Genomic DNA, 13,599 nt, shown 5'->3' on the forward strand with positions numbered 1-13,599 from the left:
TCAATAGGATTCCTTATGGATATTTTTAGGTAATTTATGCGTTTGTATAGAATGATAAAGACAGTTAAATCGTCCGGATACTAAACCCTATAATTGGGGTACATGTTTTAAAGCATTTCTAAGATATTGATACGAGTTACCTGCCCTTTGCTTGAGCATTGCTACCTACATATATATATTTTGATCTATATCATTTCAGCTTTGGTAATAGATCGCTATGGCAGCTTATAAATGGAACAGGAGTCCTGCGTCCGAAGGTATGGTTTAGGTATAAGAAACATAGGTGACGAATGTGCTTTATTTTTTGAGGTTCTGAACAAGTTTGGCCCAGAAGAATTTACTAGATATCGATAATGCTACAGTATTATGAGTGTAATTCCATTACAATAATGATAGCATACATATGTTGACATCGACTCTAATAATTCCACACAAAAAATCAATGTAATTTCATTTTTGTATGTTACTGACATGATGCATGCCATCACAAATAAAAGGCAAACTGATACTGATAGAGATTAACTAAAAACTTGATTTTGATTGAGACTATTTGAATTAGGATAACGTAACCGTATAGCTACTATGTTATTACATTTGGGGTGGTATGTAGTGTCAGGACTGTAGTTACCAGATATTCAGTTTGGTTGGTACTTCCTGAGAGCATTAACATTATCCGGTTAGCATTTAAAGTATCCGATAACCACTTTTAGTGTCTTGTACAACAAATGCCTCTCTCCCCTGTTTCAATCTTAATGTCTACACGCTTACACAATGGTTACATCTATCCGTCCATCATATGAATGAATGAGGTTTGTAAAGAATGTATTTTTCCATTACATTTGGTACATTTGTTTACGCCTTTCATCTGTTAGTTTTGTAGTTTGTTTTCTGGAAGTATATATATATGGTAAACCTGAATGAAATTAATTACCAATCATATCTGTCTCAGTGTGTAGTTGTATTTTGTATGATCAAACAGCAGGTGAACCAATGGGGAACAGTACTGTATGATATTTTTGACATCCTACAGCAGATCCAGAGTAAGAGTTCAACACCAATGGCTGGTTATATTCATCTGGTTACTATTTGGTTAGTCAGAGTTGGTCATATAATCTGGTTGACATTTTTGCTGACTATTCCGACAAAAGTAGTATGTCATGATTATATTGCTGAAATATGTTTTACTGGCTCCACTCAGTATGGTCATTTCCAGTAAGTGATACATACATACTATATGTTAAGATAAATTGTGAATGTTGGTATTTGAATATGTGTATATTCTGTGTATAATACTTTCACCTGCAGGTTTCAGATAATTATTTGAATTACATTTCAAGGAATTGGTATCCAGAGAACTGACCAGAAATGGAAAAAAGATACTAGATGGTTTATCATTTTATAAAAAACCAGTGTAAGTATATCATTCTTCAACAGTTTAAATTTAATTTCCTATCAGCAATAATATTTAGTACTGTTACAGTGATCTATATTACCACAACACTAACATGTTGACTGGAGTACTCCATTTTGGTTATTGACAGATTGGATATTATATGTCTTGATTTTTGCTTCAATTAGAATTGAAAGAAAATGAAAAGTACATTATGATTATTATCATTTTGGTTTTCATCTATGTGACAATTGGCAATACATGTATAACTGAAATATATAGAGGATATCTAACAGTGTCTTTAGTAATACCAAATATATTTCACAAATGGGGCTAATATTTTTATATCTTTATTAACCTCATGAGTGAAATATATATGGTATTACTGAAGATACTGTTAGATATTCAGTTTATTACATTTTATAGCAAAAATTTCAGAGGCAGATCAATCTCTATCAGAATTCATTTTTGTCCCCTGTAAACGGCTCACAAATGTACGCAAAACTGTGACGTTATGTATTCTATCTTGCATTATGACGTCATATAACATGACGGAGAGCTAAATGCAAATGTTATTTTCCTCATTGTGGTTTGTAAGCAGTGTTCTGATTGGTCAAATCAGAAAAAGTGATATTTTTCACTGCAGTACCTTCCGTTTTTAATGTGATGACATTTAAATTCCTTATTTTGTGTTTCACCATTTTGTTTTGTACATAGAACGGTAGCAGGAGAACAACTCAAAGGAAAAAAGTTGTCTAAGCTCCACAAGGACCTGGTACAAAAGATCAGCCAGTTTTTGGTAGGAATCTTATTATACATGTTTATGTTGAGTAAGATAGCTTCCTGTCCAGGTTTACATATTGTTATTATATATACAAAGTTACGGATAATTGAAATTGTAATTAGATGGTATACATAATGTTATTATAGATACAAAATAACATATGATTGAAATTATAATTAGTTGGTATACATACAGTCAAACCTCGATGATTCGAACTTCGTTGATTCGAAGTTCTCGCTGTATCGAACTTTTTGCTTGGTCCCAAATTTTCTCACTATATAACACTACTAAAGAACCTATGTATGATTCGAATTTTTATAAATCGAAGTTTTCGATGTATCAAACTTTTTTCACGGCCCGTTAGCTATGTAATTATAGGTAATTGACATCTCATGATTCGAACAAAAAATTTACCTGTACTGACCACTGGACAGGTGTTTGTCGTGACCCCCGCGGCAAGATTTCACACCTCTCCCATAAAAGCCCCGACTAACAATAGGGATAACGATAGCGTGTGTTGTCTACTCCTGACCATAGGATTAATTAATAATCAGACCAAATTTATAGATTAATTGTGTACTTATAAGCCATGACATGTAATCTCTCTGGTATAACATACCAGTAGTCGTCTTTAATGATCGCCGCCGCCATTGAAATCAGCGGTCGGTGAGTAGATTTTAAGGAACCGTGAAACAAGCGGATCGATTTTAAACACAAACAATTAGCGATGTTTTCACTCATACTCTAAGTGGCACGTTTCAAACTTACACATAAATATCCGGGTAAATCGATTATTTGTCATTCAATCAAATCTCCAACTGATTTAGATTCGATTAGTGAAGGGCTCGGTACCCAACCCGAGGGGTTCCGCATTTTATATACTCGTATATAACGTAAACACATGTGTCTTCATCAGGGAGAAACCGTTAACGTAAGTGTGCCTTGTACTTCTCTGTTTTGCTAAAATGTGATAGATCTAATTGTTTAGTAAAAATGATACTTATTTAATTAATAAAATGATTTATGGATGAAAAGTATCTTTTATTTTGTTGTGTTTGAAGTAAATCAACTTAACGTTTCAATGTGAGTCTGACAGGTGACGATCGACACTACGACATCGAGGACATGTAACAGCTATATACGATTTATGGTCATTATCATAAAAAACTCGACCTATTGTCAACCATGAATAATTCGAAGTCCCGCTGTATCGAAGTTTTTCTGCAAGTCCCTTGAACTTCGAAACATCGAAGTTTGACTGTATATATAAAAAGTAACAGATAATTGAAATGATAATTAGATGGTACAACAGTGGGATGTATGATAAATTTGTGACAGTTTCAAATTTAGACGTTATTCAGTAGAAAACATATTATTTCTTCAAAGTAATGTTGATAAGCTGTATTAGATTGTTGAAACAACCTGTATTTAATAAGATTTTAGGTGGTTTTGATTTAGTTGCGTGATTATACAAGTTTGTGTTTTAGGGAGTTGAAGAGTTACAGAGCTGGGAACTCTTCAGTTCTTTTCTATCTAATGATTACAGAGGATCACAGAAAAATCTTCAGGTAAGTTGTGGATGTCCGGTTTGTTTTTATATATATATGATATGCTTCCATGTCCTCAGATGAAGGTCTGATCCCACTAGTATAATATCTGAGTTCCAATGTCCTCAGGTGAAGGTCTGATCCCACTGGTAGAATGGTCTGATCCCACTGGTAGAATATCAGCTCTCCTGTCCTCAGGTGAAGGTCTGATCCCACTGGTAGAATATCAGCTCCTGTATCCTCAGGTGAAGGTCTGATCCCACTGGTAGAATATCAGTTCCTGTGTCCTCAGGTGAAGGTCTGATCCCACTGGTAGAATATCAGTTCCTGTGTCCTCAGGTGAAGGTCTGATCTCACTGGTATAATATCAGTTCCCCTGTCCTCAGATGAAGGTCTGATCCCACTGGTAGAATATCAGTTCCTGTGTCACCAGGTGAAGGTCTGATCCCACTGGTAGAATATCAGTTCCTGTGTCCTCAGGTGAAGGTCTGATCCCACTGGTAGAATATCAGTTCTCGTGTCCTCAGGTGAAGGTCTGATCCCACTGGTAGAATATCAGTTCCTGTGTCACCAGGTGAAGGTCTGATCCCACTGGTAGAATATCAGCTCTTGTGTCCTAAGGTGAAGGTCTGATCCCAATGGTAGAATATCAGATCCCTTGTTCTCAGTTGAAGGTCTGATCCCACTGGTAGAATATCAGTTCCCATGTCCTCAGGTGAAGGTCTGGTCCCACTGGTAGAATATCAGTTCCCATGTCCTCAGGTGAAGGTCTGATCCCACTGGTAGAATATCAGTTCCCATGTCCTAAGGTGAAGGTCTGATCCCACTGGTAGAATATCAGTTCCTGTGTCCTCAGGTGAAGGTCTGATCCCACTGGTAGAATATCAGTTCCCCTGTCCTAAGGTGAAGGTCTGATCCCACTGGTAGAATATCAGTTCCCATGTCCTCAGGTGAAGGTCTGATCCCACTGGTAGAATATCAGTTCCCGTGTCCTCAGGTGAAGGTCTGATCCCACTGGTAGAATATCAGTTCCCGTGTCCTCAGGTGAAGGTCTGATCCCACTGGTAGAATATCAGTTCCCGTGTCCTCACGTGAAGGTCTGATCCCACTGGTAGAATATCAGTTCCCGTGTCCTCACGTGAAGGTCTGATCCCACTGGTAGAATATCAGCTCTCCTGTCCTCAGGTGAAGGTCTGATCCCACTGGTAGAATATCAGCTCCCGTGTCCTCAGGTGAAGGTCTGGTCCCACTGGTAGAATATCAGTTCCCATGTCCTCAGGTGAAGGTCTGATCCCACTGGTAGAATATCAGTTCCCGTGTCCTCAGGTGAAGGTCTGGTCCCACTGGTAGAATATCAGTTCCTGTGTCCTCAGGTGAAGGTTTGATCCCACTGGTAGAATATCAGTTCCTGTGTCCTAAGGTGAAGGTTTGATCCCACTGGTAGAATATCAGTTCCTGTGTCCTAAGGTGAAGGTTTGATCCCACTGGTAGAATATCAGTTCCTGTGTCCTAAGGTGAAGGTCTGATCCCACTGGTAGAATATCAGTTCCTGTGTCCTCAGGTGAAGGTCTGATCCCACTGGTAGAATATCAGCTCTCCTGTCCTCATGTGAAGATCTGATCCCACTGGTAGAATATCAGCTCCCGTGTGTCCTCAGTTGAAGGTCTGATCCCACTGGTAGAATATCGGCTCCTGTCCTCAGCTGAATGTCTGATCCCACTGGTAGAATATCAGTTCCTGTGTCCTCAGGTGAAGGTTTGATCCCACTGGTAGAATATCAGCTCCCGTGTGTCCTCAGTTGAAGGTCTGATCCCACTGGTAGAATATCAGCTCCCGTGTGTCCTCAGGTGAAGGTCTGATCCCACTGGTAGAATATCAGTTCCCGTGTCCTCAGGTGAAGGTTTGATCCCACTGGTAGAATATCAGTTCCTGTGTCCTCAGGTGAAGGTCTGATCCCACTGGTAGAATATCAGTTCCCATGTCCTCAGGTGAAGGTTTGATCCCACTGGTAGAATATCAGTTCCTGTGTCCTCAGGTGAAGGTCTGATCCCACTGGTAGAATATCAGCTCTCCTGTCCTCAGGTGAAGGTCTGATCCCACTGGTAGAATATCAGCTCTCCTGTCCTCACGTGAAGGTCTGATCCCACTGGTAGAATATCAGCTTCCGTGTCCTCAGGTGAAGGTCTGATCCCACTGGTAGAATATCAGTTCTTGTGTCCTCAGGTGAAGGTCTGATCCCACTGGTAGAATATCAGTTCCTGTGTCACCAGGTGAAGGTCTGATCCCACTGGTAGAATATCAGCTCTTGTGTCCTAAGGTGAAGGTCTGATCCCAATGGTAGAATATCAGATCCCTTGTTCTCAGTTGAAGGTCTGATCCCACTGGTAGAATATCAGTTCCCATGTCCTCAGGTGAAGGTCTGGTCCCACTGGTAGAATATCAGTTCCCATGTCCTCAGGTGAAGGTCTGATCCCACTGGTAGAATATCAGTTCCCATGTCCTAAGGTGAAGGTCTGATCCCACTGGTAGAATATCAGTTCCTGTGTCCTCAGGTGAAGGTCTGATCCCACTGGTAGAATATCAGTTCCCCTGTCCTAAGGTGAAGGTCTGATCCCACTGGTAGAATATCAGTTCCCATGTCCTCAGGTGAAGGTCTGATCCCACTGGTAGAATATCAGTTCCCGTGTCCTCAGGTGAAGGTCTGATCCCACTGGTAGAATATCAGTTCCCGTGTCCTCACGTGAAGGTCTGATCCCACTGGTAGAATATCAGTTCCCGTGTCCTCACGTGAAGGTCTGATCCCACTGGTAGAATATCAGTTCCCGTGTCCTCACGTGAAGGTCTGATCCCACTGGTAGAATATCAGCTCTCCTGTCCTCAGGTGAAGGTCTGATCCCACTGGTAGAATATCAGCTCCCGTGTCCTCAGGTGAAGGTCTGGTCCCACTGGTAGAATATCAGTTCCCATGTCCTCAGGTGAAGGTCTGATCCCACTGGTAGAATATCAGTTCCCGTGTCCTCAGGTGAAGGTCTGGTCCCACTGGTAGAATATCAGTTCCTGTGTCCTCAGGTGAAGGTTTGATCCCACTGGTAGAATATCAGTTCCTGTGTCCTAAGGTGAAGGTTTGATCCCACTGGTAGAATATCAGTTCCTGTGTCCTAAGGTGAAGGTTTGATCCCACTGGTAGAATATCAGTTCCTGTGTCCTAAGGTGAAGGTCTGATCCCACTGGTAGAATATCAGTTCCTGTGTCCTCAGGTGAAGGTCTGATCCCACTGGTAGAATATCAGCTCTCCTGTCCTCATGTGAAGATCTGATCCCACTGGTAGAATATCAGCTCCCGTGTGTCCTCAGTTGAAGGTCTGATCCCACTGGTAGAATATCGGCTCCTGTCCTCAGCTGAATGTCTGATCCCACTGGTAGAATATCAGTTCCTGTGTCCTCAGGTGAAGGTTTGATCCCACTGGTAGAATATCAGCTCCCGTGTGTCCTCAGTTGAAGGTCTGATCCCACTGGTAGAATATCAGCTCCCGTGTGTCCTCAGGTGAAGGTCTGATCCCACTGGTAGAATATCAGTTCCCGTGTCCTCAGGTGAAGGTTTGATCCCACTGGTAGAATATCAGTTCCTGTGTCCTCAGGTGAAGGTCTGATCCCACTGGTAGAATATCAGTTCCCATGTCCTCAGGTGAAGGTTTGATCCCACTGGTAGAATATCAGTTCCTGTGTCCTCAGGTGAAGGTCTGATCCCACTGGTAGAATATCAGCTCTCCTGTCCTCAGGTGAAGGTCTGATCCCACTGGTAGAATATCAGCTCTCCTGTCCTCACGTGAAGGTCTGATCCCACTGGTAGAATATCAGCTTCCGTGTCCTCAGGTGAAGGTCTGGTCCCACTGGTAGAATATCAGTTCCCATGTCCTCAGGTGAAGGTCTGATCCCACTGGTAGAATATCAGTTCCCATGTCCTCAGGTGAAGGTTTGATCCCACTGGTAGAATATCAGTTCCTGTGTCCTCAGGTGAAGGTCTGATCCCACTGGTAGAATATCAGTTCCTGTGTCCTCAGGTGAAGGTCTGATCCCACTGGTAGAATATCAGTTCCCGTGTCCTCAGTTGAAGGTCTGATCCCACTGGTAGAATATCAGTTCCCGTGTCCTCAGTTGAAGGTCTGATCTCACTGGTAGAATATCAGTTCCCGTGTCCTCAGGTGAAGGTCTGATCCCACTGGTAGAATATCAGCTCCTGTGTCCTCAGGTGAAGGTCTGATCCCACTGGTAGAATATCAGCTCTCCTGTCCTCAGGTGAAGGTCTGATCCCACTGGTAGAATATCAGTTCCTGTGTCCTCAGGTGAAGGTCTGATCCCACTGGTAGAATATCAGCTCCTGTGTCCTCAGGTGAAGGTCTGATCTCACTGGTAGAATATCAGCTCCTGTGTCCTCAGGTGAAGGTCTGATCCCACTGGTAGAATATCAGTTCCTGTATCCTCAGGTAAAGGTCTGATCCCACTGGTAGAATATCAGTTCCTGTATCCTCAGGTGAAGGTCTGATCCCACTGGTAGAATATCAGTTCCCCTGTCCTCAGGTGAAGGTCTGATCCCACTGGTAGAATATCAGCTCTTGTGTCCTCAGGTGAAGGTCTGATCCCACTGGTAGAATATCAGTTCCAATGTCCTCAGGTGAAGGTCTGATCCCACTGGTAGAATATCAGGTCCTGTGTCCTCAGATGAAGGTCTGATCCCACTGGTAGAATATCAGTTCCTTTGTCCTCAGGTAAAGGTCTGATCCCACTGGTAGAATATCAGTTCCTGTGTCCTCAGGTGAAGGTCTGATCCCACTGGTAGAATATCAGTTCCTGTGTCCTCAGATGAAGGTCTGATCCAACTGGTAGAATATCAGTTCCCGTGTCCTCAGGTGAAGGTCTGATCCCACTGGTAGAATATCAATTCCCGTGTCCTCAGGTGAAAGTCTGATCCCACTGGTAGAATATCAGTTCCTGTGTCCTCAGATGAAGGTCTAAGAATAATGTCTTAGAATAAAATGTCGGTAACAATCAACGTCATTAGCTGGTCATTTGAAAAGAATGTCCTAGTATATGTACAATGTGTTAATCATAAGTCCTTGTTTTCTCAGCACATCCTCAACAATGAGCGTCACACACAGGCCCTGGTGTACAAGATCCGCGACTATTACTTCACAGAGAGGCTTTACTTGCTACAGTGTGTCAAGGTCGTGATTAACTTCTGGCAGGATGATGACCATCCCTACAAGGTAGTCATAGCAACCAGCAGTAGGCATAGCAACCAGCAAAGGCATAGCAACCAGCAACAACTGTATCTAAAGGATATATGATAGCAATTTTGGGTTAAAATAGATAGTAAATAAATAGAAGATATTGAATGGTTTCCCATTGAATATAACATAAATTTCACAGTTATGACAGAGTATCAATATTTTCGTGACTGCTTTGCACTCGTGAAAAATATTGAAATATTCTGTCATACGAGTGAATATATGTTATATTCAACGAATAAACATTCAATTTTCTTTTTATTGCATTTGATATGCTTAAAAACAAAATTAAAAAAACATTTAAAAATTAATAATTTCAAAAACTTTGGGAGTCATCATCTCTTTGTGACGTAATTCTACGTCAACTTGATGGGGCCATTTCGAAAGGATTGATCAACGCAATTTAAGCGTGTTCTGCTGTTATCGGAGAATCTTTGCTTGTAAAGCTAACGTCAAGTGACTATTTTGTCAAAAACTAACCAAATCTTTTGGAAATATAGCAAAATAGCCTGTGCTCACGCTATCGATCGCATTTTGCGCATTTCGCGAAATGTAATCACTAATTGCGAAAATATAATTAAGTATTTTCGCAACTTTTGCGAAACTGTTTTTAACCTAAGACATACTATAGACTGCATACATATCCCCCTGTCTTAAATCTTTAATTCAACCACTTACGTTTTCACTAATTACGATGTCATTGCATCTTACTTATCCTATGATCGAACTACATGATTAGGACATGTCATGTATGTTACGGAAACGGAAGTACTTAAATAAATCTGAATCATTTGAGCGTTTGTTTGATGGGCAATGCTTTGTAAAGCGTTTAGATAACTTGGGCAAAAACATGGCAGCTGTGACCCTATGGCAGACGAATGTTCTGCCTGTGCCGCAAGCTTACGTTGCTCTAAAAACAAAATGACAATTGTCTGTTCAATGTTATTTCAACTTTCATTAATTGTATGTACAATATTATTTAGTATTTAACAAGTATGTATCATTCGATGTCTTGTATCACGAACATATTACATAAGGTACAATTCACGGTAAACTCCACGTTGTGACAGGGCTGCAAAATTATTTGTTCAGGGTGATTTATGTATGAAGCATCTATTTGGAAATGCATCTGTTTTGAAATGCTGTGAATAGGTTATGCAGCAGATATTCTCCAAATCCAATTACTTATAATTATCACCAATATGATCTAAAGGAATAGGAACAGTCGATTCAATTTTCGCAAATAAAAAAAAAAAAAGTCCCGGGAACGATAAGATTAAAACATAAGTTGTGGTTTGAAAATCAAGTTGAAAATAACATTATTTCAGTGTAATCTCAAGTGTGTTCTTTTTCAATATGAAAATAATAGCAGCTAAAACACAACTGTTTTGGTATGATACAATGCTTTTTTAGTTGGTTGAATATTTTTTGTTTACGCTGAGGTAAAACATGATATTTGGCAGTATTTTGTAATTTATAAATTCTTAAATAATGAACACTTTTAATGCCTGCCTTTACTGATAAAATAGTTTAACACATTGTATTAATATATATATATCAAACAAATATGCGTGTGCTATATTTAGTTATTAAATTCTAAGCAATAACATTGTCTTGCTAAAATCATTTCTTATTTGCTAAAGAGAAAAAAGGTATTTTAGCAACTTTTGCTAAAGGATTTTTACACCTAGAGTGAGCAGAGATAGCCCATTTATCTATCTTCGCTTTGAGGTGAATACAAAGGTTCGCTTTGATTGGTCAAAAACGAAAAACTTACATTTTCACTGCACTTTGGATCCCAGACTACTTGGTTGTTTGATATTTTGTAACAAATTGATTCTGACTTTAAAGCTAATTGGTTTAAAACATGGAATCAAACACTTTTACACATCATGAATACATTTAATGTTTCAGGATGAGCTAGAACAGTTCATGAGAAGGTTGACAACTGATGGAAATATCATGGAGAAGGTAAAGCTACACCTTATAGAACATCTGTCACTGTATAGGTATATCATACAGGTAAAGCTACACCTTATAGAACATCTGACTGTATAGGTATATCATACAGGTAAAGCTACACCTTATAGAACATCTGTCACTGTATAGGTATATCATACAGGTAAAGCTACACCTTATAGAACATCTGTCACTGTATAGGTATATCATACAGGTAAAGCTACACCTTATAGAACATCTGTCACTGTATAGGTATATCATACAGGTAAAGCTACACCTTATAGAACATCTGTCACTGTATAGGTATATCATACAGGTAAAGCTACACCTTATAGAACATCTGACTGTATAGGTATATCATACAGGTAAAGCTACACCTTATAGAACATCTGACTGTATAGGTATATCATACAGGTAAAGCTACACCTTATAGAACATCTGTCACTGTATAGGTATATCATACAGGTAAAGCTACACCTTATAGAACATCTGTCACTGTATAGGTATATCATACAGGTAAAGCTACACCTTATAGAACATCTGTCACTGTATAGGTATATCATACAGGTAAAGCTACACCTTATAGAACATCTGACTGTATAGGTATATCATACAGGTAAAGCTACACCTTATAGAACATCTGTCACTGTATAGGTATATCATACAGGTAAAGCTACACCTTATAGAACATCTGACTGTATAGGTATATCATACAGGTAAAGCTACACCTTATAGAACATCTGTCACTGTATAGGTATATCATACAGGTAAAGCTACACCTTATAGAACATCTGTCACTGTATAGGTATATCATACAGGTAAAGCTACACCTTATAGAACATCTGTCACTGTATAGGTATATCATACAGGTAAAGCTACACCTTATAGAACATCTGTCACTGTATAGGTATATCATACAGGTAAAGCTACACCTTATAGAACATCTGACTGTATAGGTATATCATACAGGTAAAGCTACACCTTATAGAACATCTGACTGTATAGGTATATCATACAGGTAAAGCTACACCTTATATAACATCTGTCACTGTATAGGTATATCATACAGGTAAAGCTACACCTTATAGAACATCTGTCACTGTATAGGTATATCATACAGGTAAAGCTACACCTTATAGAACATCTGTCACTGTATAGGTATATCATACAGGTAAAGCTACACCTTATAGAACATCTGTCACTGTATAGGTATATCATACAGGTAAAGCTACACCTTATAGAACATCTGTCACTGTATAGGTATATCATACAGGTAAAGCTACACCTTATAGAACATCTGTCACTGTATAGGTATATCATACAGGTAAAGCTACACCTTATCTTATAGAACATCTGTCACTGTATAGGTATATCATACAGGTAAAGCTACACCTTATAGAACATCTGTCACTGTATAGGTATATCATACAGGTAAAGCTACACCTTATAGAACATCTGTCACTGTATAGGTATATCATACAGGTAAAGCTACACCTTATAGAACATCTGTCACTGTATAGGTATATCATACAGGTAAAGCTACACCTTATAGAACATCTGTCACTGTATAGGTATATCATACAGGTAAAGCTACACCTTATCTTATAGAACATCTGTCACTGTATAGGTATATCATACAGGTAAAGCTACACCTTATAGAACATCTGTCACTGTATAGGTATAACGCTGTTCCCAAAAAATGGAAAATTCCACCTCTCTCTTTTTGTACACTTTCATGCATTTCTGTGCATTTTTGCTATGCCTATCATTTATGCCATGGTGTCTGTCCGTCCGTCTGTCAACATTTGCTTCCAATCGCTACTGGTCATGAAATACTAAATGTTGGTCAGAACGATCCTTTGGGAAAGGGGAACGTATTTTGCATAAATGGTGACACTGACCCCCATGGGGCCAGAGGGGCTTGGCCCAAATGGGGGGAAATAGAGAGAAATTCCTTTAAATTGCTACTAGTCATAAACTTATGAATTGATTTAAACCAAATTTGATTAGAAACATTCTTAGGGAATGGGAACAGATTTTGCATAACTGATGACGACACTGAAAATACTGGCTGTCTACCATTATATAGATGTAGGGTATTGACCAGTAACTATCTGGCTGTCTACCATTATATAGATATAGGGTATTGTCTACAGTATGAGGCTAAGATCAACGCTGACCAGTAACTATCTGTCTGTCTACCATTATATAGATGTAGGGTATTGACCAGTAACTATCTGGCTGTCTACCATTATATAGATGTAGGGTATTGACCAGTAACTATCTGGCTGTCTACCATTATATAGATGTAGGGTATTGTCTACAGTATGAGGCTAAGATCAACGCTGACCAGTAACTATCTGGCTGTCTACCATTATATAGATGTAGGGTATTGACCAGTTACTATCTGGCTGTCTACCATTATATAGATGTAGGGTATTGACCAGTAACTATCTGGCTGTCTACCATTATATAGATGTAGGGTATTGACCAGTAACTATCTGGCTGTCTACCATTATATAGATGTAGGATATTGACTACAGTATGAGGCTAAGATCAACGCTGACCAGTAACTATCTGGCTGTCTACCATTATATAGATGTAGGGTATTGACCAGTAACTATCTGGCTGTCTA

The 13,599-nt window shown here is 39.5% G+C and overlaps 1 protein-coding gene across 4 annotated transcripts in view; it reads left to right on the forward strand.

Annotated features, from left to right (window-relative positions):
- The window catches only part of LOC117345227 (nucleoporin NUP188 homolog), a 78,337-nt gene that overhangs the window by 733 nt on the left and 64,005 nt on the right, over window positions 1-13,599 (forward strand). For all 4 annotated transcript variants that reach the window (XR_004536380.1, XM_033908254.1, XM_033908266.1 and 1 more), the window contains exons 2-7: window positions 200-257; window positions 1,338-1,411; window positions 2,108-2,189; window positions 3,662-3,742; window positions 8,847-8,984; window positions 10,920-10,976. Coding sequence is in view for 3 of the 4 variants with exons in the window: in XM_033908254.1 (XP_033764145.1) it covers window positions 200-257; window positions 1,338-1,411; window positions 2,108-2,189; window positions 3,662-3,742; window positions 8,847-8,984; window positions 10,920-10,976 (490 nt within the window). In the remaining variant the exon portion in view is untranslated. The remainder of the gene's footprint in view (window positions 1-199; window positions 258-1,337; window positions 1,412-2,107; window positions 2,190-3,661; window positions 3,743-8,846; window positions 8,985-10,919; window positions 10,977-13,599) is intronic.

The sequence above is a fragment of the Pecten maximus genome, chromosome 2, assembly GCF_902652985.1.
Source record: "Pecten maximus chromosome 2, xPecMax1.1, whole genome shotgun sequence".
NCBI lineage: Eukaryota > Metazoa > Mollusca > Bivalvia > Pectinida > Pectinidae > Pecten > Pecten maximus.